Source organism: Acomys minous (genome assembly GCF_964271855.1).
Source record: "Acomys minous genome assembly, chromosome: 13".
Taxonomy (NCBI): Eukaryota; Metazoa; Chordata; class Mammalia; order Rodentia; family Muridae; genus Acomys; species Acomys minous.
This window is the reverse complement of record NC_140495.1, coordinates 26,616,278-26,642,008: the sequence shown is the minus strand read 5'-3', so window position 1 is coordinate 26,642,008 and position 25,731 is coordinate 26,616,278. Positions and strand designations below refer to the sequence as shown.

The following is a 25,731-nucleotide window of genomic DNA, read 5'->3' as shown; positions in this document are numbered from 1 at the left end:
TTACCTTGTGTGAGTTCAGGCTGGAGCAGATCTTTAGCCTCCTCAGCAAGCACTTTACCTACCGAGCCATTTGATGGCTCCTGTGCTATGTTTTCAAGATGGGAATTTTCCTAGGCTCTGAGACAGATTTAAAAAATTTGATGAAGCCGGGTGTGGTGGCGCACTCCTTTAATCCCAGCACTTGGGAGGCAGAGGCAGGCAGATCGTTGTGAGTTCGAGGCCAGCCTGGTCTACAAAGTGAGTGTAGGACAGCTAAGGCTACACAGAGAGACCCTGTCTCAAAACCAAAACAAAAAAAAAAAGAAGAAAAGAAAAAAGATTTTTTGAAGACGGAGTATGGTCGTGCATTTCTGTAGCTTCAGCACTCTTGAGATAGAGGAAGATCAGAAGATTACTTCTCAGCTATATTGTTTGAGGCCAGCTTGGGGTAGATGAGGCCCAAAATCCAAAGTGAAAAATCACATATTTCTTATCTATGATACCAGGTAGCCCTGTAGGTATTATAAGTGAAATAAACCATCTGAAGTCATATTATAAACATACTTCCTTCTGTCGAGATTGCTGATACATAGTATAACTAATAATGAATGTTGACATATTCAAGAGCGTATGCCATGTACTGTGCTGCCTGCTTTGCATCTTTTGGGTCTTTATAACAACCAGCATTGGTAAGTACTGGCAGCACATTCTGATTTGCAAAATTCTAACTTGAATGGCTTAACCAGGGCACACAACAGTGGGCTCTGTAAGCCAGTACGAACCAAATAAATGGACGTGAGGCTGCTGTCATTATACTTAGGGCGTTCGTGGTACTTATGTGGTAGTTCTTAAAAACACTGTGGAAGTGACTTTTTAAAAAAAATACTATTACTTTTATAGTGCTAGAGATCAAATCAGGACACTGTACATGCTAGGCAAGTTTTCTGCTGCTGAGCCAAGCTCCCGGCCCTAGGGGTGGCATTGTGACTCATCTGTTGGCAACTGCCATATTACTCACCTTCAAAATATTTAGAAAATTTGTGTATTTTGATTTAACTCATAAGTAACACTCCATTAATTTTTAATCTAATCTAAAATTCTTAGTTTTCTCATTTCAAGCAATATGGCAACATTTTTTTTTAGTAACATATTCCAATGGGTGATAAAAACTAATTCATTTCATAAGACTATATATAATACTTGATACAGATATCTCATGGAAGGAATAAAATAGTATATTAAATAATTCTATAATACTTCAGATCTGAATATTAATTTTTTTTATTCAGGTTGGTTTGACATCCACAAATGCAGAACTGAGGGGTTTTATAGATCAGAATTTCAGTCCAACAAAAGGTAAGGATTAATGAATAAAAATTTTCTGGATTTAATTTTGTCCCATTTCTATAACAGATGCAGTTATAAGTACTCCTTTGAGTACAGTAGTTGTATAATGTTCGGGTGTTGTCACATACAAAATGAGTCACACGAATGTCAATTGTCTCTAAGGTAGACGCTCTTTGTGTACAATTTTTCTTCATCTCCTTCCTTAGAAGTCTCAAAGCCCCTTAACCAATGATCTTACTCCAATTGACACTGTTAACTCTACTTTTTTTGATGTATAGTAGCACACAGCTATAGTTCTAATGCTCAAGGAGCTGAGTCAGGAGGATCGCTATGAGTTTGGGACCAGTATGGGCTTTAGATTGCCTTCCAGGCTACCCTGGACTATAGGGCGAGTCTTTGTCTCCAAACCAAAACAGAACTAGGCTGGCCATCCTGGGGCTCAGTGGGCTAACCCGCCTCATCGTATGGAGTTATTGGCTGATACAGGAAGGAAAGAGTTTCTTCAGAGGTGTAGTGACTGGTAAGGTGCCTGCGCTCCTGAAATAACCTTAATGAAAGCTATTGGATAAAAAAAACCAAAACAAAAACTGAAAGTAGAAAGAAGGCTAGCTGGGAAGGGAAGAAAAGTGGAGGTAGGATAAATGAGTGCAGCGTGGAGACAGATGGGATTGAAATCCATTGTGTATGTGTACAGACTGTCACAGCGAAATCTATTGTATATAATTACTATATGCTAATAAAACATTTAAAAGTTAAAAGATTTTGTCCAGTTTTCTACTTTTAAGTTGTTTAACTTGTAAGAAAATGCAGTAGAAAAAATGTAATATATATGTGCTTTCTAATTGATAAATTTCTCTAATCCATGATTTGCTGGGGTATGCTTAATATCAGAAATCTGACTCACCAACATAAGAACTTCCATGAAAACTTGCAACATCTTTATATAAATTTTTCTGCAGTATCTTTAACATGTAGGCATACATGATGACATATTTATGGATGGAGTGATAGGGTGTCTGCAGCTGGAGTCAGAATAATCTTCTGTAAGGAGGTAGGATATATGGGCGTTACAGATAAAGCGATATGCGCTATACGGTGATTAAGTATTTAAAGTGAATGATGGCTATGTAGGGTTTCATTTTTTTCCCCCTGGTTTGTAAATGCTCGACATTTTCCATTGTACAAGGTAGGAACAAAACATTTGCCACTGTATTCCAGTTTTCAGAAAACACCAGCTTCCCTAAATCATTTTGTGTACCATATAAGATGTGCCACAGAGGATACTGAATTCTGTACTTTGCATAAAAATGTCTAGCTTAATAAGTAATATTAATGGTCTATAGGATTTACTCTGAGAGTTGATGTGTTATAAAAACAAAAGGATTGCTGAAGGTCATAAGTACGATACCTAGGAGCTATAGCAATCCCAAGTCATGGGCAGAAGGAAGTCATTTTTATTTTTATGTTTCGGTTTTTCAAGCAGGGTCTCTGTGTAGCCCTGGCTCTTGCTGGAGCTCACTCTGTAGACCAGGCTGGCCTTGAACTCACAGAGATCCATCTGCCTCTGCTTCCTGAGTGCTGGGATTAAAGGCCTGTGCTGCGATCATCCGTGTGTGTGTGTGTGTGTGTGTTCCTAAATATATAAATACAACCTGTTACTTGTATGTATATGTATATTATTTCAGGGCTGGTCTAGGATTGGGGCTCTGTGAGAATTCTTCCTTCCACGTTACTGTGTTGATTGGTGGTGTCGTCGTTGAGGTCTTGTTTAGGTAGCCATGTTGTTGAGCTATCGTGAATGTAGCTTCTCTGTCATTTCTAGAAGACACCCCCCCCCTCTGTCTCTGTTTTTCGAGATAGGGTTTCTCTGTGTTATCTTGGTGATCCGAAACTGGCTCTGTAGACCAGGTTGGCCTTGAACTCACAGAGATCTGCCTGCTTCTTCCTCCCAGGTGCTGGGATTAAAGACATGCACTGCCACCACGCCCAGATCTTTGTTTGTTTTTCAAGACCAGTTTTCTCTGTGTAGCCGTGGATATCCTGGAACTTATCCTGTAGAGCAGCCTGGACTTGACTTCATAGAATTCCGCCTTCCTCTCCAGAGCTGGCATTAAAGGCGTGTGCTGCCACTGCCTGGCTAGGAGACACTCATAAAGCAGACTTCTTGGTCCTCTGACTCTTGTAATGTTTCTGTCCTCTCTTCTGTGATGTCCTGAGACTTGGGCGCAGGAGTTGTGCTGAGTATGTATCTACTGAAGTTGGGCACCACACAATTAGTTGTTGTCTGTTCGTGGACCAGTTGTGGTTTTCTGTAATGGTCTCTGTGCACTGCAAAGAGAAGCTTCTTTGATGAAAGGCCGGAGCTGTTCTTGTCTATGGGTATACGGATAAGTTAGGAGTTGTGCTGGCTTAGTAACGTGGCCAGCATAATTAGTTCTCCTCCAAAGCCCGTGATCTCATTTGCCCCAGGTAGTGGTCAGCTTTGAAGACAAGCACTTTTTATCTGCTGAGCCATTTCACCAGCCCCCAACAACTCAAATCTTAATTTCATTTTTTATTGTTTTTGTTTTTGTTTTTTCTTCTTTGAGGTAGGATCTTGCTAGATCTTGAAATTTGCTACATCACTGTAATAGGATTTAAGTTTATTTATCCCTAGTACACATCCTTCAGTCTAGGGGTTCTGGGTCTGCATATTGGCTCAAGTCTGGCAATTGGGTCACAGGCTGAGAATCCCTTTTGCCATGATCCAAGGTAACTTTTCTTTCATTTGTCTGAGAACTTTTCCACTTACACAGATCAAACAAAAATTCAGTAGGCTTCTTGCTTATTTCATGCCTGGAAACACTGTCTTTCTGCATCCAGCAGGTTGGTTCAGATGCGATTTGCTTATGGGTGGGAACAGAGGGACCCCTTGAGGTCAAAGGTCCTTTTTCTCAGAAGCTGCGTACCGAGCTCAAAGCGAGGCTGTGTGCTAGGTGAGGTTTCCGGTCTCACTGGGGGAGGTGGAGATGAGTTTCCCACTGGGTGTTTAACAGTTAGCTGTTTTAAAATGAGATTGTTGGTGTCAAACAGCAGTGGAAACTTGGGAGTTCCAAAGCCCAGGATATCGAAAGTGTTTGTTAAGCTGCTGTGCTAAGCATGGCAGAGGAAGTGCGCAGGTGTTTGAAACCTGCCAAAAGGCAGGTCCAGTAAGATGTAGGCCTGGTGGGTGTTTTGCTGGCGGTCAGCATGTCTTTCAAGGTGATGGAATGGGCTTTAGTGGCTGCCAGGGTAGTTCTGCCCTCAGGAGGCAGTCTACAGAATAAGTAATGAAGCTCAGACTTGCGGTGGAGGAGTGGAGTGAGAGAGCATTATAAGCCTTGAGCTTTTGAGGGTGAATGTGTTTGATTTGCTGGGTCCAGCGGTGCCAGGGATACTTGATCTACATGTAACAAAACAGCCCTATCATAAGAGAGAAAAGCAGTATTTAATTATTATATGGGTAGGGGAGAATCTCTAGGTACAATTAAAGGTCATTGGTTGAAAGCCAAGACACGAAGATATTTTATTGGCATGGGTGGGTATCTCCCCAGGTACTGGATGAACAGATTTCTTACCAGAAAAGAATCTTCCCTGAGGGCTGTGTGGTGCTTCTTAGGGAAACTAGGATTCTCCAGACCAGGCAAAGAGGGAAACCCGCTGAGAAAAGGAGTCCACCATCATATACTGAGCTCAGAGGCAATCCAGGAATTCCAGGCTTTGACCTCAAAACCCTCAAAAGCAGGGTTCCAGAAAACACCATGACTGATTAGCCAGTACTAGAGGTCCATATGAATTATGCTACCATAAAATTCACTTTGTCTGTGCTGACCACTATAGGTCGGACCATTATGGACACTGTCTGTCCTGCAGTCCGACACTGGCTACCATCACCTTGCCTTTGGTGATTCAATGCTGCCACTTGGCCCCTGCTACCTCAGGCCCAATTATAAAGCCATTGTGTTTAAATCATCCAACCAAGCAGAACTGCCTCCAACCCTAAGGTTTGGCATAAGGACAAGGGCGACAACAAGGTTCCTCAAAAGCGTTGGTGACCCCCTCTCTCACCTTTTGCATCTTCTAGGATTAGTGAAGGATGTGTTTTTTGGGCCTTTTCAATGTGGAGGATTAGGTTTTACACAGAGTACCCACTCTAGCATTGCAGTTTCCGGGGCCTTAAGAATCTCTTCAGAGGCACTGGCCTTTAATCCCAGCACTTGAGAGACAGAGGCTGGTGGATCTCTGTGAGTTCGAGGCCAGCCTGGTCTACAAAGTGAGTCCAGGACAGCCAAAGGTACACAGAGAAACCCTGTCTCGAAAAACAAACAGACAGACAGACAGACAAACATCCCTTCACCGACTCACGGATGGTTTGCATCTCCAGGTCCTTTTCAGAAGGCCATCTTTTGACAAATTCTTTATACAAATTTTTGATACTTTTTTTACTTGTCCAAGCTACCATACTAATTCCAGAATTTCCACTCGGAGGACTCCTATTAATAAACTCAGCTTGACCAGTTTTATGTTTGTTCACCATTATCCCAAGCACTTAACATCCATTCCCACACATGTTCCTCAGACTTGTGCTTGAATGAATTAGCACACTCATGAAGCTCTACTGTAGTGTAGCAGACGTTCTCACGGACCACACTTGTGTTTCCCCTCTAGATGCCTGCTTAGCCTTGCGTCCAGCTACAGGTCTAGAGGCAACAGTTGGTGGCCCCGAGGGACATCAGTGCTGTCTTGTCTGTCTTCTTTTTTGGAGAAAGTCACTGCTGGTTTAGCAGACAACAAAGGATTAATTTTCCCAGTCAAAGGTGGAAAAGGCAATATTTCAGAGGGTAGGGCGTGTGAGGACATCATCTGCTCAGGGTAGAGAGACTGTCGGGTCCCGGCCCGCTGGAAAAATCGAATCAGGGTTCACCTGAAAGAGGGAGTGGGGATTGAAAGGAGGATACAGAAACATGAGAACTAATGAGTCAAGTCAGGACATTTCTGATCAAGATTCACTTTAACGCCCAACTGGTAAGAACATATATAGGGCAAGGTCAGTAGGATCTATTCTAATCTCACTCACCCTAGCCCCCAGGCGAGAATACAATAGCCTGAATCGCTCCCTGTGAAACGTCCTAGTCCTGAGTAGTTCCCTGTAAGAACTTCCTTGATCCTCTGGGTGGTTCCGAGTTGGGACTTCCCTACTTCTTTCAGAGGTAAATAGTCCAAGGATAGCCTGGAACACAAGACCTCGTGAGGCAAAGGTCAGCAACTCGAAAGTCACAGAATACAGTCTAAGCACTGGATTTCTGACATGGCAGAATTTAGCATGGGTTCCCATAAGAGACGACTTCCTCAGGTGAGAGAAACCCTTAAGAATCTGAGAGTTCGCCGGGCGTGGTGGCACACGCCTTTAATCCCAGCACTCGGGTGGTAGAGGCAGGTGGATCACTGTGAGTTCGAAGCCACCCTGGTCTACAAAGTGAGTCCAGGACAGCCAAGGCTACACAGAGAAACCCCTGTCTTGAACCCCCCCCCCCAAAAAAAAGAATCTGAGAGTTCAATCTTCTCAACTTCAATAGGGTCTTCCCACACATCCACATCCTAAGTCCAGGATCCCTTTTTTTTGGGGGGGGGGGCGGGGTTGAGACAGGGTTTCTCTGTATAGCCTTGCCTGTCCTGGACTCGCTTTGTAGACCAGGCTGGCCTTGAACTCACAGTGATTTGCCTGCCTCTGTCTCCCAAGTGCTGGGATTAAAGGTGTGCACCACTACCGCTGGCCCTCAAGATAAAAAAAAATATGTGTGTTTGTTTACATGTATGTTGTGCCTCATATGTGTGCCTAGTGCCAGAAGAGGGCATCTGAATCCCTGGAGCTGGAGTTACAGCTAACATGTGGGTGCTGGGAATGGAGCCAGGGTCTTCTGCAAAAGCAACAAATGATCTTAACCTCTGAGTTCTCTCTCTAGCCCCCTCTTGCCTTTAGTTTTGTTTTGCTCGATTTCATTTGGGTGTCCACTTTTTTTTTTTCAAACACAATTCTGAGCCAGGTGTTCCATGTTTTTTATGTAAACTTTAATAGTTCCTTATTGCCCTCAAGATAAAATTCAAACTCTAGTTTAAAAGACTTTATAACTGAATGTGATTGCCCATCTCTGAGTTCAAGGCCAGCCTGATCTACTTAGTGAGTTCTAGGACAGCCAGGACTACAAAAAGAGACTATGTCTCAAAAAGCAAGACATACATGTATGTATGTATATATATGTGTATATATATATATATATATATATATATATATATATATATATATATAAAATTTTTTTTTCTGATATAGTTACAGCTTGCTTCTCTGGTCTTATTTTAGATACATCTCTTCCACCACACTGAACTACTCTTTATTCTCCATTCTTACTCCTTTCGTATAGCCTTTCTTTGTTCTCTTTGAATGCAGTGCCGTATTGGCACCATTCTTTTTTGTGTGTCCTGTGTGCATGTTTGTGCTCTCTACTTCCCTGTTGCTGTGATAAAATACCCTGGCGAAATAGTTCGAGGGCATGGGCCATCGTGGAGGGGAATCATGGTGCCAGGCGCTTGAAGCATCATAGCATCCATAGCAGGGGACAGGGAGATGCCTAGAGGCTTGTCTTGTAAGTGATTCTAGAGCCTACCAAGTTGATCTAGAGTGCGCATGAGTGCGCACGGATACATATGGTGGAATTGCATGCACATTAGTGTGTGTGTACAGAGAGACCAGAACTCAGCCTTAAGTGTCTTTTCTCAGGTGCAGTCTTTCTTTATTTGAAACAATCTCTCATACTCAGCTGGTGTAGGCTAGGATGGTAGGCCAGAGAACCTCAGCGATTATAAACACATGCACTGTCTTTTTTTTTTTTTTTTTTTTCATGAGTTGTGAAGATTGGATTCAGGTCCTTTGCTTCTGATTTACAAGGCAAGCACTTTACCTACTGAGCCATTTCCCCTGGCCTCTTAAAATCATTCTTGCTATGACTGCTACCCACATGTACATATGGCAGGACTTTTGTGACCGGCCTGCAATTTAAATAAGGCACAGAGACTTCTTATATACTTTAAAGCTACTGGCCTTTCGCTGGGGAAGTTTCTCAGTTACTCCTAACTAACGTAACCAGACTTCCTGGCTAGCTCTTTACCTCCAATTTCCTTCCTTGTCCTCCTCAATTAAGCTGCGTCAGCATTTTTCTCCTCCTGGCACACACTCTTCCCACCCCCATCTGTCTGTCTGCCCCCCCCCCCATTTATTTATACAGTATTCTGTCTGCATGTGTGTCTGCAGCCAGAAGAGGACACCAGATCTCATTACAGATGGTTGTGAGCCACCATGTGGTTGCTGGGAATTGAACTCATGACCTTTGGAAGAACAGCCAGTGCTCTTAACCCCTAAACCATCTCTCCAGCCCCTTCCTCCAGCACTCTTTCAGCCCGGAAGTTCTGCTCTCTCAGTTCCTGCCCCATATTTCGGCCAGCAGCTCTTTAGTATAACCAGCCAGCAGTGAAACAACACCTGACACATCTCTTAGATTGCATTTAGGCATAGAGGGCTGTCTGACCTTCTGGTATCTGAGCAGGTGTGGAAAGACAAGTAAAAGCCAGTCATGGTCCATAGAGACAGCAATACCACATCCTGTTAGCCCTTAGCTCTCTGCCAATAGAGAACTAACAATTGAAGATACAGACACAGCTTCACACAATGTAAGGAAAGTCACTCCAATACTCACTCTCTCTCTCTCTCTCTCTCTCTCTCACACACACACACACACACACACACACACACACACACACACACTCACTCTCTCTCTCTCTCTTTTCCCCCCTCACACATACACATACACAAACATACACATTTTTATCTGTTTCTTTCACATTTAAACTTCAGTCGTGTTAGAGCTTCTGAGTTGGCTAGTTTTATGTCAGCTTGACACAAGTTAGAGGCATACATGAGAAGAGGGAATATTTTTTTTTATAAGAGCTGAGGGCTGAACCCAGAGTTTTGTGCTGGTTAGGCAAGCAAGCGCTTTACCACTGAGAACAGGGAAACTTAATTGAGAAAAATTCCTCCATAATAATGACCTATAGGCAAGTCTTTAGGGTATTTGCTTTTCTTTTTTAATTTTTATTAATTTATTCAGATTACATCTAAATTGTTATCCCATCACTTGTACCCTTCCGTTTCTCCCTCCCTCCTGCTTTCACCCTATATGGGACCTCCTCCCCCACTATGTGGTCATAGGCTGTCAAGTCTCAACTTGGTAGCCTGCTTATTTCTCTGAGTGCCACCAGGCCTCCCCACCAAAGGGGAAGTAGTCAAATGGGGGCACCAGAGTTCATGTCATAGTCGGTCCCCGCTCTCCACTCAACTGTGGAGAATGTCCTGTCCATTGGCTAGGTCAGAGTAGGGGTTTGATGTTTACTGCTTGTATTGTCCTTGGTTGGGCATTTTCTCAGTGATCCATCTAGAAGCCTTAGCCCATTGTGGATGGTTCCCACCCCTTGGCAGGTGGTCCTGGAATCTGTAAGAAAGCAGCCTGAGCAAGCAGCACTTCTTCAAGGTCTCTGCATCAGCTCCTGCCTCCATGTTCCTGCTTTGAGTCCTTGCCCTGACCTCCTTCCATGATGTGTTGTTATGTGGAACTTAAGCTGAAATAAACCCTTTCCTCCTGAGTTGCTTTTGGTCATGGTGTTTTATCACACCAATAGTAACCTTAACTAAGATAGCTTCTAATACTACACACTCTGTGTGTGTGTGTGTGTGTGTGTGTGTGTGTGTGTGTGTGTGTGTGTGTACGCACCTGTCTTCTATATATTTTGCTGTGTAGCTCAGGCTGACTTTTCACCTCCTGGCCTTCCTGCCTCTACCCCAAGTGCTCTCCACCATCCCAGGCTGCAGTAATTTAATAGAATTGCTGGTCACTGTCACTTGGCTGCAAGGCTAGGAAGTCAGAGACTTTTATTCATTATTGCATTCATCATTGTCCTAGAGGATGAAGTTTTACAGAATCTTTCTCAAAGTGGGAACATTGAAAGAACTTAGGGTATCCACCTGTAGATACTTTGACACTGGCTAAGTTCCTGTTTACTTTTAAAATCTAGCTGACTGGAATCTCCCAGTCCCTCCTTGATCCTGTGTGCTGTGTAGGATACCTTTGGCCCTGTGCACACTTTGTCACTGCCTCATCACGTGACTGTCATTTTCAGTCGGATTCTCTTTCCTAGACTGGGAGCTCCTTGAGGGCAGGGTCCACCTCTTACTTTCACTTTCGAGTCTCATTAACTGTCTACAGTTAGTAAATATTGAGCTGTAAAAGCCTGTTTGCTATAGCCTACTCAGAGTTGTTTTCAAATTAATTAACTTTTGAGAAGGGAAGTGCCTTAAACACTCACTTTTGAAACAAAATGTGAATGCACTTACTGGAGAGCGTGTTCTGAGGTTTTTGTTTCAAGGAGTATGGGTGTGGTGGTGTTCAAAGTCTTAACAAACATCTCTCCCAGCACCATATTCTTTTCTGTCATTTACTTGACAAACCCAAGCTCTGAGATAATTAGTAATAAACCTTCTGTTTTATTTCATACTACTTTGAGGACTAGGGAAAGGGCATATGGCTGCTATTTCTATAATAGTTCCATGGCAGACTTCTGAAGATGAGGTCATGTTAGGGTGAGGGCCTTTCTTACTGGGCTAGGCTTGCTTGAGGTTGGATTTTAGTGAACATGGTGAATGGATTTCTTAGTCCCTGAGTCTGTAATTTGGTTTCGAGATATTTTAAAATATCTCAATGATCTGAACATAGACTTTTGCAAACTGTTCTGTAAGTAGTTTATTTATGGACCTATTCACTCTATTCACTTTTCTCTGAAGGAAGTGAGCTACCAAATAATTTCCTCTTGCTTGTATATTCTGTTTATCTACAAGATAAAGTATATTGAAATAACAATGCTAAGTTTGTCGTGTTAAATAACCAAATAATAGAATAAATGATAATTCACTTTTAGAAATGAAAATCTAGAGTCAGATGTAGGAGCAGGTGCTAGTAATTTTACACTTAAGAGTCTAAGGCAGGAGGATCAAGTGTCCAAAGGCCACCTGGGTTACACAGTTAAACCTCCATCTCAAAAAACAAAACAAACACGTACAGCAAAAAATAAAATAAAATAAGAGAAGATCCAAGGAGTTTCCCATTTAAAACAAAAGATAAAGGAAAAAGGCCAAAGTGGGAAGAGAGTGGGCCCCACATCTTTATCCTCTCTCTTAGCTGCTTTCATGGCGTGTTCAGGGTGGGCAGGACTACATAACGTTGTAGTTTTCAGCTGCATATTCTAAAGGCACGAATGGTAGAGTTTGTTTGTTTTTAGATTTATTTATTTACCCTATGTGTGGGTGTTTTGCCCGCATGTACATAAGTGTACTGTGTATTTGAATGGTACTCACAGAAGTCAGGTGTCTAATGTCCTGGAACTGGAATTCGAGATGACTGTGGGCCACCGTGTAGGTGTGGGAACTGAACCTGTGTCCTCAGTAAGAGCAACATGCGCTGAGCCATCTCTATAGCCCTTTAAGGAACTTTGGTAATGTAGCATGTTATGCCTGATCCACAATAAGATGACAGGCTGGCTGCTCTTCCCCTGCCATTTATAGAGATATATCTGCCTCTGCCTCCTCAGTACTGAAATTAAAGGCTTATGCTGTCTTTTTTGTTTATTTATTTATTTTATGTTTTGGTTTTTCGAGACAGGGTTTCTCTGTGTAGCCTTGGCTGTCCTAGACTTGCTTTGTAGACCAGGCTGGCCTCGAACTCACAGTGATCTGCGTGCCTCTGCCTCCCGAGTGCTGGGATTACAGGCGTGTGCCACCATGCCCACCTTGGCTTATGCTGTCTTTTGTCTTTATCTTTTTCATTTCTTTCAACACAAGGTCTCCTATAGCTTAATCTGGACTCAGACTTACTTTGTAGCTGAAGATGGCCTTGAACTCCTGTATAATTCAGTGCTAGGGTTACAGACAAGTGCTACCATTGCTGGACTTCAGAATTTTTTGTGCTACTAGCTTTTAATTTGACTGTGTACCCAATTTGTTTATCCATTCATGGGTTGTTGAACATTGGTCTTGTTTCCAACAGTTATGACTATTATGAATAAAACTGCTGAAAGCATTCAAATAAAAGTTTATGTGTTGACACACGTTTTCATTTTCCTAAGGTAAATACCTAGAAGTGGAATTGCTGGGTCATGTGGTAAGTAGGTGTTTAACTTTTTAAGAAATCACAGAGTATCTATATAAATTGGTATCCTCAACTAGCAGTGCTTTTTATACAGATACCTAGCCTGTAAAGCTAGACTCTTCTCTGACTAGCTCATAACTTGAATTAGTCCATTATATTAATTTAAATTCTGCCATGTGGCTGGTCACCTGAGCACAAGCACCATGTGCCCATCTTCCTCTCACCTTGCTGGCTCAATCTCCTGTACCTGTCTGTATCCCACATTCCTCTCTGCCTGCCAGAAGTCCCACCTGTTTCCTGCCTCAGCTGTAGGCCATAGGTTTTTGGGATTTAAAAAAAAAAAATATATATATATATATATATATATATATATATATATATAATTATGTATACAGTGCTCTGCCTGTGTGTGCATCTGAGGGCATCAGATCACATTATAGATGGTTGTGAGCCACCATGTGGTTGCTGGAAATTGAACTCCGGACCTCTAGAAGAGCAGTCAGTGCTCTTAGCCCCTGAGCCATCTCTCCAGCCCTGGCCATAGTTTTTTCTTTCTTTTTTTTTTTTTTTAATTGGCAGGTGTTGCATCCATACAACACACAAGAGATTCCTTCTACAATCCCCTATTTTAGTTCAATAAAGGGTGCGTTTTCTTTCACTAGCAATGTTTTTTGCTGTCCTTTCCAGTACTTTGAATGGCCACAGGGCTTGATTTTGTTTACTTTCTTTGTTCTGTTGAAGTGAATTTGTATGCCATCTCAAGGCTTACTGAACTGTTTACTTGTTTTTTTGTTGTTGTTGTTTTTTTTGTTTTTTTTTTGCTTGTTTGTTTGGTTTGAGCAGTGCTAGAGAAATGGTTTAGCAGTCCAGAGCATGGGCTGTTCTTGCAGAGGAAATTCCAGCATCTACACCCCAGCTTACAAACGTCTGTAACTCCAGTTCCAGGGGGTCTGGTGCCTTCTTCTTAGTCTACACAAGCACTAGGGACACACATGGTGCACAGACACACATGCAGGTAAAAAAAACTCTCACACATAAACAAATTTCAAACGTATTTATTTGAGAGGGTGTGCATCAGGGTGTAACACCACAGGTATGGTAGAGAATGAGACAACTTTCAAGAGTTAATTTTCTCATTCCATCATGTGGGTTTCAGGAATGTATCCCAGGCCATCAGGCTTGCGACGTGTGTCTTTATATGCTAAAGCATATCAATGCCCCTGTCTCAGGATCTTAATTTGTACCTCTCTGAGGACTAATGATGTTACCGAATGTTTTTGTGGTGTGGGAGGGGTTTGTTTATTTTTGCCATCAGTGTATGTTTTTTTCAATGAGTAGTTATTTAAATCGTTTTTTAATCTCTCCATACCCAATCTCTTTTCTCTTTGAAATAAGATCACATAGCTAGATCCTAGGCTGGTCTTGTACTTACTGTGTAGCTGAGGATGAGCTTGAATTTTTAATTCTTCTGCATCCACTTCTAGAGTACTGGGAATCCATGCAGATGACACCATGTGCAGTTTGTGGAGGTGAAAAGAGCTTTGTGCATGTTAGTAAAGCACTCTCACTGGCTGAGCTACATCCTCCACCCTCTTGCCTAACTTTTTTATTGGGTTATTTGTCTTACTGTTTAAATCTGGATATGAATCTTTTATCGTGTGTGTATAGCCAATATCTCCTACCTTATTAGTGTAATTTTTTAACTGCATTCTTGAAGAGCAGTTATTCTTACATGTTACTATGAACTTTACTAACTAGGATATGGTTTTAAGTTAGGCATGTATCACATTCCTGTAATTAGAGGCAGACACAAGAAGTCCTAGAATTTAGGACCAGCCTGGGCTACATAGTGAATTCTAGGACAGTCTGGGCTGGGTAGCTAGATTGTGTCTCAAAACAAAAGAAAATATAGGCTTATTTTACTAAAACTTCTCCCTGCATTTTCATTTAGAAGTTTTATAATTATAACTCTTAAATTTAAGCCCAGTAAACTTAACTAATCTTGTATATGGAATGAGATGAAGGATACAGTTGCTATTTTTGCATGTGAATATCTAATGACTTCAGTGTCATATATTGACAACACTATACTTTATCATACAATTATTTTGTGCTTTTGTCACAGCGGGTGATTATAATTGAAGATTGAGTTCAGACTTTGTTCTGTTGATCCGTGTCTTCCACGGAGGCTACACTGGTTCTTGTTTAAGAGCCGCTTGGTCCTCTGGGGGATACTTGGCAATCTAAGAGACATATTTAAAATTTTTATAACTGGAGGTAGAAAAGTTTCCTGGTAGCTGGAGAAGGAGGCTAGGGGTGCTGCTAGTCATCCTCTCATGCACGAGGTTATCCTTATCTGTATAATGAGTTTAAGGCTAGCCCAGACTGTGTGCGACACTGCTGGGGCAGTGGGACTGGGGAGGTGGGAAGGAAAAGGAGAAAGGAAGAAAGAGTAAGCCGAACCAGTGTGGCAGCCCTACCTGTAATTCTAGAGCTTGGGGAGGCCGAGGCAAGAGGGTCACTTCAAGGCCAGACTGGCTGCAGAGTGAGACCCTGCGTTACAAAACAGACAGACATCAGGGCAGGGCAGCAAAGGCAAGTGGAACTCTGTGAGTTCAAGGCCAGCCTGGTCTATATATCGAGTTCCAGAACAGCCAGGACTACACAAGAAGACCCTGCCTCAAACAAACAGAAAGGTGAGGCCCCAGAAGATACTTTCATGAACCAAACTAAAGATTTCAAGACAGAATAGCAGGGATGTAGTGTCTTACTTGAGAATTTAAGGAAGTGCTATTCTTCCTGTTTCGCTACTTGCCCTGCTCCCTGTGTTGCAAAGCCTCTCTATAGCCATTGCTTCAGTGACCACAGTTCTCTGTGGGCAGCAGTCTATGTTGACATGTAAGGAGAATACCAGTACAAAGCAGCAGAGGAGACAGTCAGTAGGAACAGTGCTTCCCCCCCCCCCCCCCAGCTATGTCCTGGTTCATTTCATGTGGCTGTAACAAGATACCTAAATACTCAATAAAATCAAGCGGGTGTTTAGGTAATAGTTTTAGAGGGCACAAGGGCAAAATCAAATCGACCTTTTGTTAAGTTCTCCCAGCCGCAATAATAGTATAGCAGGCAGTAGCATCATGACATGGACGAGGAAAGAAAGAGAAAAAATATGAACACAAGGTAAGATAGGAAGAAAAGGAGTAGGGGAGGCCAAGTGTCAGCTTTTTATAATAGTCTGCTCACCAGGAATAAAGACCTAAGTGTTCTCTGAGGCCAGCTTTGAGTTTCCATACCTTAAGTGTTCTGCTGCTTCTTCCCGGGGCCACACTGGGAGCCGTCCTTCAGCACATGAGCATTTTGGGAACACAGTCATATCTAAACTATAGCAAAGTCCTGTATAATATTAACTTTCAAAAGCGTTTCACTGTAGTGTTACAACAAATGGATTTTGTTTGTTCTTCAAAGGTTCATCTTTTAGGGGCCTGTAAGATGCCTCAGTGGGTAAAAACACTTATTGCAAGGGCCTAGTAACAGAGTTGAGTTCAGTACCTGAAATCCTTAGTGGAAGGAGAGACCTGAGTTCTGAAGGTGTCCTCTGGACCCCCAGATCCATGCCATGGCACAGCATGTTCTTGCTCTTGTGTGTGCGCTCGCTCGCGCTCTCTCTCTCTCTCTCTCTCTCTCTCTCTCTCTCTCTCTCTCTCTTTCTCTCTCTCTCTCTCTCTCTCTTGCGCGCGCGCAAAAGTCTTTGGCATGAGTTCATTAAGAAAAGGTATGGAGGGACCCCAGAGAGATGACTTAGTTGTTCTTCCTGTTTTCAGACTAGGCTTGACTTAACAATTGTACGTCTATTGCCAAGGGATCTGATGCCTTCTTCTGTTTCCCGTGGGTACTGCATACACATGCTGCACAGATGCGCATACAGGCAAATGCCCATGCACATAAAACAAAATAAATCTTAACAACAAAAAAAGTTCATGTGTTGAAAATTTAGTCCTAAGTAAGGCAATAGCAGACCTTTAAGACTTGGAACCTGATAAAGGTCCTTGAATCATTGGAGGTGCTTCCCTCTGAAAGCAATATGCTTTCCTGAAATATGTTCTCATGAGAGTGAACCTTGACTGTGTCTGGCTTCATGGCTTACTATGTGACTGTTTGCTCTTGCACATGTTTCTGCCATTGTCATGGATAGTAGGGTGTAGGATGTTGAGAGCTCAGCCTAAAGAGTTCTTTTCTGAGTCCTCCGCTCAGGTGAAATGGGCATCCTTCATTTTACATCACACAAGAGTTTCCTGGTGATTCGGTATGAAGCAGAGTTAGAGTCTAAGAAAATATATCTACACATCTATGTGTGTATGTATACACACACAGCTGACAGAGGTAAAAGAAAGATGCTTAAGTGGTAGTGGTGCACACTTTTAATCCCAGCACTCAGGGAGGCGGAGGCAGGCTGATCGCTATCGCTATTGAGTTTAAGGTCCATCTGGTCTACAGCGTGAGCTTCAGTACAGCCAAGGTTATACAGAGGAACCTTGTCTCGAAAAACAAATTAAAGAAAGAAAAGAGGGACTGGAGAGGTGGCTCAGTGGTTAAGAGTGCTGCCTGCTCTTCAGAGGTCCTGAGTTCAGTTCCTAGCAACCACATGGTGACTCACAACCATCTATAATGTGATCTGATGCTTTGTTCTGCAGATAAAGCACTCATATACAATAAATAAATAAATTTTTAAAAAAAGAAAAAAAGAAAAGAAAGGTGCTTAGGGGAAACATAAGACACATGCAAGTGTGAGTGTGGGCTTCTCAAGGGAGACTTTTCCCTAAATGTTTGTACAGTACTCATAGATACCATTTTGGTGGCTTTTAAAAGTTTTGAAATGTCAAAATGTTGCTAAGGAACTTAAAAGATAAAATGGTTGCTGAGGTATATTGGATAGAATTGCAGTTGATAAAGTAAAACCATAGGTCAGAATATGATGCAAGAAGTTAAGATAATTCAGTGTAGCAGGCATGTCTTGTATACAGTGGAGGTTTGCTGTCATCTAGTTTAACACAAATGGTAAGTCTACTTAAAACATGATGAGATTTTCATTTGTTTCATTTTGTTTTTGATTTCAAGTGTATTTCAGGCTCACCTGCAATTTACTGAGTAGCTGAAGAACACCTTGATATTCTGAATTTCCTGCTTCATGCTGTGCTTATCATTATGAGGGCTTTGTTATTGTTCATTTGTTTGTTTTGTTTTTTCGAGACAGGATTTCTCTGTGTAGCCCTGGCTGTCCTGGACTCGCTTTGTAGACTAGGCTGGCCTTGAACTCACAGCAATCCGCCTTCCTCTGCTTCCTGAGTGCTGGGATTACAGGCGTGCGCCACCACACCCGGCCCTTTGTTGGTGTTCTTGTTACTTGTGATTCATTTGTGTGTTTCTTGAGCATGAACTTTGAAGATAACATCACAGTGTGGCAGTTAAGTGTTAGACATGCTTGTGAGTGTAATCGAAAGTTTATAATTTTGTTTGAGTATCCCAGAAATTTCTGGTTTTCGATTAGCAAAAGGATGAGGTCATATTATATGCTTAGGCCTTAAGTATGTATGGTTCATAACTATTTTAACCCTCTTACTTGAAAAATATTCATTTATAAAAGGAATATTGTCTTTATGTAGGCCATCTTCAGAGAAAATGTTAATTATACTGGAATTTGTTCTTTTTAATTATTTTAGCTATGTGCATGTGTGTGTGTAGGCATCCTTGCCCATAGGTTAGAGGGAAAAGGGTATGTAGCCATCTTTAGACTAACTACTTCCTGCTGATTAGGGTCATTGGGTTCCTAGGAGCAAGTGCAATCTTTGTCAGAATATCCAGCAGTTCAGCAATCTAGCAGTAGCAAACAGCCCCAGGGGAAGCAGCTGCTACCTCAGGCCCTCTTTGGGCTCCCCCATTTATACCCCCTCAAGACTTCCCAGAATTAAACCAGCTGCAGCTGGCACAAATCATGCCCTTGCCAGAGCACAAGGCACATTATAGCCAGCTGCTGTGGACAGTCTGAAGCAGCTCATATCCCATACCTGGGATTAAAATAACATTCACATAACTGGGTTTTTAAAGAAACCAAGAGTCTCACTACATCTTTCTTCCTCAGTTACTTTCTAGTTTGTTGTTTGTTTTTGTTTTTTGTTTTTCGAGACAGAGTTTCTCTGTGTATCCTTGACTGTCCCACACTCGCTTTGTAGACCTAGCTGGCCTGGAACTCACAGCAATCTGCCTCCCCAGTGCTGGGATTCTGGTTTGTTTTTTGATACAGTTTCTCACTGAACCCAGAGCTTGCTGCTTTGGCTAGACTGACTGGCCAGGGAACGCCTGGGACCCTCACCCCCACCCCCACGTGCTGAGGTTACAGAGGCTTGCTGCTGCCGTCTGGCTTTTGTGGAGGGATTCAAACTCAAGTCTTCATGCTTACACAGCAGGCACGTTACTCACCGAGCTATCTTCCTAGCCCATGTGGAAGTCTTCACTGTTGGCTGCTGACAGATGTTAGCTAGACTCTGGAACGAAGAGCTCCTTTTCCTTTAATATCCTTTTAACCTTCTATCCTGCCTCACCACTTCCCTTCTCTCTGAAGTCCCCACCGAGTCCTGATTGCCAGCTTCTTGATACCTCCAGAACTTTCCAGTCAAATAAACCTTTTTAATTCTGTCATACAACTGGTTTGCTTCTTGTATTTCATTATAGTAATGGAAATGGACTAAAACATAGGGGAAATATTTTTCTTTTTCTTTTTCTTTTTTTTTTTTTTTTTTTTTTTTTTTTTTTTTTTTTTTTGAGACAGGGTTTCTCTGTGTAGCCTTGACTGTCCTGGACTCGATTTTGTAGACCAGGCTGACCTTGAACTCACAGCAATCCACCTGCCTCTGCCTCCCAAGTGCTGGGATTAAAGGTGTGCGCCACCACTGCCCGGTGGGGAAATATTTTTCAAAAATGTATCATTTTGGATTTTTTTTTCCATCTTGGATTTTAGAGACAGAATTTCTCTGTTGTTCTGGCTGTCATGGAATACATGTTTCCCAGGCTGGTCCTCTGACTTCCCAGCTCTTGTGTTTTGTTGTTGTTGTTGGTTTTTTTTGTTTGTTTGTTTTTGTTTTGCCTGGACATTCTGAGTACCTGGAAGTAGAGGCTCATGTTACAGGGCCTTCCTAAGAGAACTGTTACGTTGCACTAATTCCTAGTTTGAGCCATACTGGCTAGGTTCTTGTTTTGACTAGGGATAGATTATATTCAGTTCCAAAGTACCTGTAATTGCCAGTCATGTATGTACACATGTAAAAACACGGCCACATTGGTTCATCTTAGTTTATCAGAGCTATAGCAGATTAGGATCCGGAAACCTAAATTACAGGAATTGACTTCTGGGTTTTACAAACTGAATTGGAGAACAAAGTTCTGTACTCTGGAAGATGTATATTGAAAAGCCTGTGGCCAAATGGGCACACACCAATGATTTCCTCGATATGTGTGTACTCACATATCACTGTGCATACTCTTATGTATTTTGCGCTTGGAAGGCTAAGGCAGGGTTGTACATTCAAGGCCAGTCAGCCTAGCCTGCATAGGTTCAAGGCCACCCTAAGCTAGGTAGGGAGATACTCTAATGAAAAGAGAATAGTTGGGAATCAGAAAACAGAGCCAAATCTTAGTGTTATCTCAGAATAGACTGCTGACAGATCATTTATCTTCTCTATTTAAGTGGCTGTTCCACATAGCTTAAGCTACTGATTTTAGTGTCCATATATTCGTTACTGTAACAAGTATCTGAGGTAGATCAACTTAAACAGAAGAAAAGCTTGTTTTGGCTCATAATTTTGGAGGTTTTAGTTTATAATTGATAAACTCCATTGCTTTGGACAGACAGACACATCATGACAGATGCACATAGCAGAGAAAGCCCACTTTCCTCATGGTTGGAAACCCAACTTGATGGTTCATCATTTCCAAAACCTGCATGTCTTGTCAGGCTCTATACCTCAAAGTCTCTGCTACCTCCCAACAGGATTACTGGCTGAGAGCCAAGACTATTGTTGTTGTAGACAGGATATCTTTATATAGCCTTGGCTGCCCTGGAGTCACTGTGTAAACCAGCCTGTGCTCAAACTCACCGAGATCCACCTACCTCTGCCTCCCAAGTATGGAGATTAAAGGTGTGTGCCACTCTGCCCAGCTAGGACCAAAGCTTTTTAACACCCGTGCCTTTGAGGGATAATATAAATACAGACTGTAGCAGGCACCCATGGTAGAACCTTGGAGGATGTCTACACTAAAAATGGGACGTGAGCAAACAAAGATAAAAGTGTTTATTGTGTGAAATTGTAAGAAGTAAATATTAGCTGCATTGTGCTGCTGCACATCTTTATCCCAGCACTTGGGAGACAGAGACAGGCAGATCTGTGAGTTTGAGGCCAGCCTGGTCTTCAGAGTTGCAGAATAGCCAGGGTTACACAGAGAACCTCCTGTGTCAACCAAAACAACCCAAACAAACAAGCAAAAAAAGAAGAGAGAAAGGAAGAAAAAAAGAACATAAATATTTATTCAAGCAAGTGGTTTCAGGGACCGTTTACTTTGTTCTTATACTAGCTAAGATTAGACATTTTGTTTTATTTTTTTTATTTTTATTTTTTGGTTTTATGAGACAGGGTTTCTCTCTGTAGCCTTGGCTGCTGTGGAACTGACTCTGTAGACCAGGCCAGCCTTGAACTCAGAGATCTGCCTGCCGCTGCCTGGGACTAAAGGTGTGCACCAAGACATTTAATGTGTGAAAACACAAGTTCAAGTTTACTAATTGCCGTTTTTCATGTGACCAACTAGCTATCATTGTACTGCCAGTATCATTTTTACCTCTAAATCCATAAGTCTGTCATTAAATCTGAATGTTTGGTCAGGTTGCTAGTAAACATAGCAGATTCCAGTTCAAAAAAATCAATATGTAAATCGGGGAAACAGGATGCTCAGCCCCATCCTGTTGTCTAGTAAGTAGTTATAATGAGTAATGCATAAATAGATTTTTAAATTTTGTGTGTGTTGCTGTTTTGGCTGTGTATGTGTGTGTACCACATCTATGCAGTGCCCACAGAGGCCAGAAGAGGGCGCCCCATTCTGTGGAACTACAGTTAGCGACGGTTATGAGCCACTGTGGGTGCTGGGAACTAAACCTGGGCCCTCTGGAAGAGCAGTTAGTGATCCTAACCACCTAGCCAATTCTCTAACCCACAAATAGAGTTTATATATAAAAGACTGAGAAAATAATTTAAGAGGATGCTTTAAATTAAAAAAAAAAATGCAGTGTGTGTGTGTATGTGTGAGACAGAGGGGGGAGCGCACATATGGACTTTGTGTAACTTCCATCTCGTATTCAAAAAAAAAAATTGAAATCAACTTAACATATTAGCTGATTATTTTTAAAAATGTGTGTAGGGATGGGTGGACAGGATTTTTCTGTATACCCCTGGTGTTCCTGAAATTCACTCTGTCAACCAGGCTGGCCTTGAACTCTGATTCTCTTGCCTCTGCCTCCCGAGTGCTGAGATTAAAAGTGTGTGCCACCGTTGCCTGGTGATTTTTTTTTTGAAAGATTTACTTATTTATTATTTTTGTACAGTAAATATTCTGCCTACATGTGTGCCTGCAGGCCAGAAGAGGGCACCAGATCTCATTATAGATAGTTGTGAGCCACTATGTGGTTGCTGGGAATTGAACTCAGGACCTCTGGAAGAACAGACAGTGCTCTTAACCTCTGAGCCATCTCTCCAGCCCTGGTGATTAAAAAAAAAAAAGATTTATTTTTATGTGCATTGATATTTTTGCCTGCATGTATATCTGTGTGAGGATCCTGTATCTCCTGGAACTGCAGTTACAGACACGTGTGAGCTGCTCAGCATGGATGCTGGGAACTGAACTTGGGTCCCTAGAGAGTGCAGCAAGCATCTGTGCCACTGAGTCATCGTTTTATTCCCAGGCCATTGGCTTTTAATAGATTATACAGTAGGCTCACCATTGATACTTCAAGAAAGTAGGATATGAAGATTTGGGGTTCTATGGGTTGTGTTTTTTTTTTTTTTTTTTTTTTTAGCGTGTTTACAAACAAACTTAATTCACACCCCTTATTATAATCATTGTTGGTACATGTCTATATGCTTGTTAGTATAATATGTGTTAGCAAAAGAAAAGTTTGAATAAGAAAAGTCATCTGGTCTCTTTCCGTCAGTACTGACTGGAGGTATGTTTATGATGCTGAGGGTGCAGTGCTAAAACCAAAGCACAAAAGTCTTGCCTTCCTGGAACTGTTGTCAAGAAGTACATTTTAAAAATGTGTTTGGTGACTCAAGTCTTATCATCTCAACACTTAGGAGGCTGTGACTGGATTTCCACATGTTGTGGGCAGGTCTGGGCTACAAAGTAGGAGGCTGTCTCAAGCAACATATACAACTACCCAGAGCTCCAGCTCTGGATAGAGAGAAGAAGCAAGCAAGCAAACAAACCATAGAAACTTTGTTTTCAAAGGGGAATTTTTCCAGTGTAGGTGATGAGTGATAAGGAAAGGCACCTTAGTCATTGCAGATGGTGGTACTCCCTGGGAACTGAGCCCGCTGGAGACGGATTTTGTTTGATTTTGTTTGTTGTTTTCACTTCTACTGTATCCCCAGCTCCAAAATACCACTTGGCTTATGATCAATATTTGGCAAATACATGTTGATGAAAGTGCTTGTTTTAAAGTTACACAGTGGCAGTAATTTCTTTTACATGTAGCCAGTTGAAATTGTATTTCCGTTGCCTTATTTGTAATGTTATTACGCAAAAGTGTATTAAAATTGGTAGCTAATCTTATAGTTATCTGGTATTGCAAAGAGTAGACTTGGAAATGAACTTAAAAGGTCATCTTTTGTTAAATTTTCTGCATAGGGAAATGGAGTAAGATGATTAGGTATGCAATTTTAATTATCACTTAAAAAAACAAACAAACAAGACAACATAATTGTGCCCTCTCTTGAGACAATGGAGAGAGGTACTTAACCCTAGATAAAAAAGGACTAACCCAGAAAGTCTAAGACTCTAACGGTGCGGGAAAGTGGGAGGGAAAATAGGGCACAACTAAGCTGCTCTTTGTTGATATCAGAAACGGGCCTGTCATTCACTTTGGCGTTGAAGCATGGCCTATCTAGGGGGCAGGATGAGGACTTTTTTTCCCCTCCCACAAGGGCAGGACAGTTTCTCCCACAAGGGCAGGACAGTTTCTCCAGGCTCAGAAAGCCCTGAGCAGTTTCTCTGGAGTTTCTCCTCCTTTTTCTCTCGGAAATTCATGGTGCATTTGCTCTGCTTTTAAAATGCGTTAAGGTCTTCTTTGTGACTTGGAGCTAGCAGACAGCTGGACATGTATAATTCGAATTATGCAGGTCTTGTGAGTAAGTTAATTTTATTTTTAAATGATTTAAAATTCAGATGATATTTAGAAAAAGGATAGCTTGGAGTTAGGCATTTTATCACTTTCTACCTTTAAGCTTTTTTTTTTTAAGCTTTTGTAATTTAGCAAGAAAGAGAAGCTTCATTCAGAAAAGCTTTCTCGGCACTTGTATTTTGAGTGTGTCTGTGGATGTGTCTTTCTTACTTGAGCAGTCGCACACATCTGTACAAGCCACTTGTCCAGTTTTCTTGAGCATCTTTTTAGTTTTATTGAGAAGTGTTTTAAATTGAGCTTGTCTGAGCTCGATTGCTTACGTCTGACACAGTCTCAAGTTTCCACTGAATGGTAACAAAGACTGTAGAGTGTTGTTGGTACTGCAGTGAGAGGCATGCTTCCTTAGACCAGGTAAGAGAGACCACTTTGTTTCTCAGCTGGGTGAGTTTTTACTGTGTTTATATTTGTTAGGCAGCTGCAATGCTAAATAGAAAAGTATCCAGGAGCATGCTGATTTCAAGACGTCCTTGCTGGTTACAGATAGAAAAACTACAGAGCTTGGGGGGAGGGGTGGGGGGAGGGGTAGAGCCAGTCTAGTTTATCCTCAGCTATTTATATAAATTAATTAAAATGCAGAAATAATCCCAGAATTCAGTTTTTTTTCCCCATTAGGAGTTAAAGAAGCAGCTGAAGATATCAGTAATTTTAAAGGTACTTCACAGTTATTCCTCGTGGAAGCAATTCTACTGGTAGTTTTTACTTTCATTTTTTCCCAATAAATAAAATAAGGCTTCCCCTTATTAGATATTTTTTTTCATTTATGAAAACTTTTAAATTGTCAACAACAAAGTATGCTTTCTCAGAATCTTTAGAAATCAACCTGACACATGAAAAAAAATCAGCCTTTGTAGTTATTTTGTTCCCTTTTTCCCCCCCTAGTACAATTTTCTTAAAAGTATTTGTGCTTTGAAAATGTCAGCTGTATTCTAATGAAGCTCCGGCATTGTTTGCTCATAAAGGAGCCGGTGCATTCCACTGCTTGATGGTTTATTATGAGGCACAGTGTGAGAGTGGGTGGCACCATTTGGTGTCTGCCTCTTGGGGTAGTGACTGCCATTATGTTAGCTTCGGATTGGCAAAGAAAATATAGCATGCAAGATGCTATACAGAGAGTCTGGATACTGCGAAGAAGATCTTATTCCTAAACAATTCTTAGTGAGCCAGGAATGTGTAACAGCTTGATTGAGTTGATCATTTCAAGTATACCAATGAAGTCTGCATTGTGGTTACAATTTATATTCTGTGAGGCACATAGCTTGTTGGTGGTGCTTTTTTTTTTTTTTTTTAACATCATTCTATTTGCTTTAGTAAGGAAATAAGTTTTTGTAAGCTATAATATTTTAACGGATATGGCAATGTTTTAAATAGTTTACTTCAAACAAGTTTAAGGAAAGAAGTTTAAGGGACTTAGCATGGGTAAGGAGGAGGAGGTGGAGAGGGGCAGAGAGCCTCTCTTTCAGTTAGGAAAGCCCTGAAGAAGAAAAAAAAAAGCAACAGATGTTTCTTCTGTTACAATTGAAGTTGTTTCATTCAAAATTCAACAGTAGCTGGAAAGAGGAGAGAGGGGTCATAAATCCGACCTAAATGGTGAATAAATAAAACAGCCATTTATCACTTATAATTTGTTTAAAATTTATCCTTCCTATT

The 25,731-nt window shown here is 41.6% G+C and overlaps 1 protein-coding gene across 12 annotated transcripts in view; it reads left to right on the top strand.

Annotated features, from left to right (window-relative positions):
- Positions 1 to 25,731, top strand: part of TFDP2 (transcription factor Dp-2) — a 157,807-nt gene that overhangs the window by 35,443 nt on the left and 96,633 nt on the right. For 8 of the 12 annotated variants that reach the window (XM_084751772.1, XM_084751768.1, XM_084751771.1 and 5 more), the window contains one exon: positions 1,269 to 1,335. The exons of 1 other annotated variant lie outside the window; for it this stretch is intronic. In XM_084751772.1, coding sequence (XP_084607898.1) covers positions 1,269 to 1,335 — 67 coding nt within the window. Of the gene's footprint in view, positions 1 to 1,268; positions 1,336 to 12,567; positions 12,603 to 23,922; positions 24,436 to 25,731 lie in introns of those variants that run through there. 3 more of the 12 variants (XM_084751770.1, XM_084751773.1, XM_084751765.1) reach the window with 2 other exon arrangements.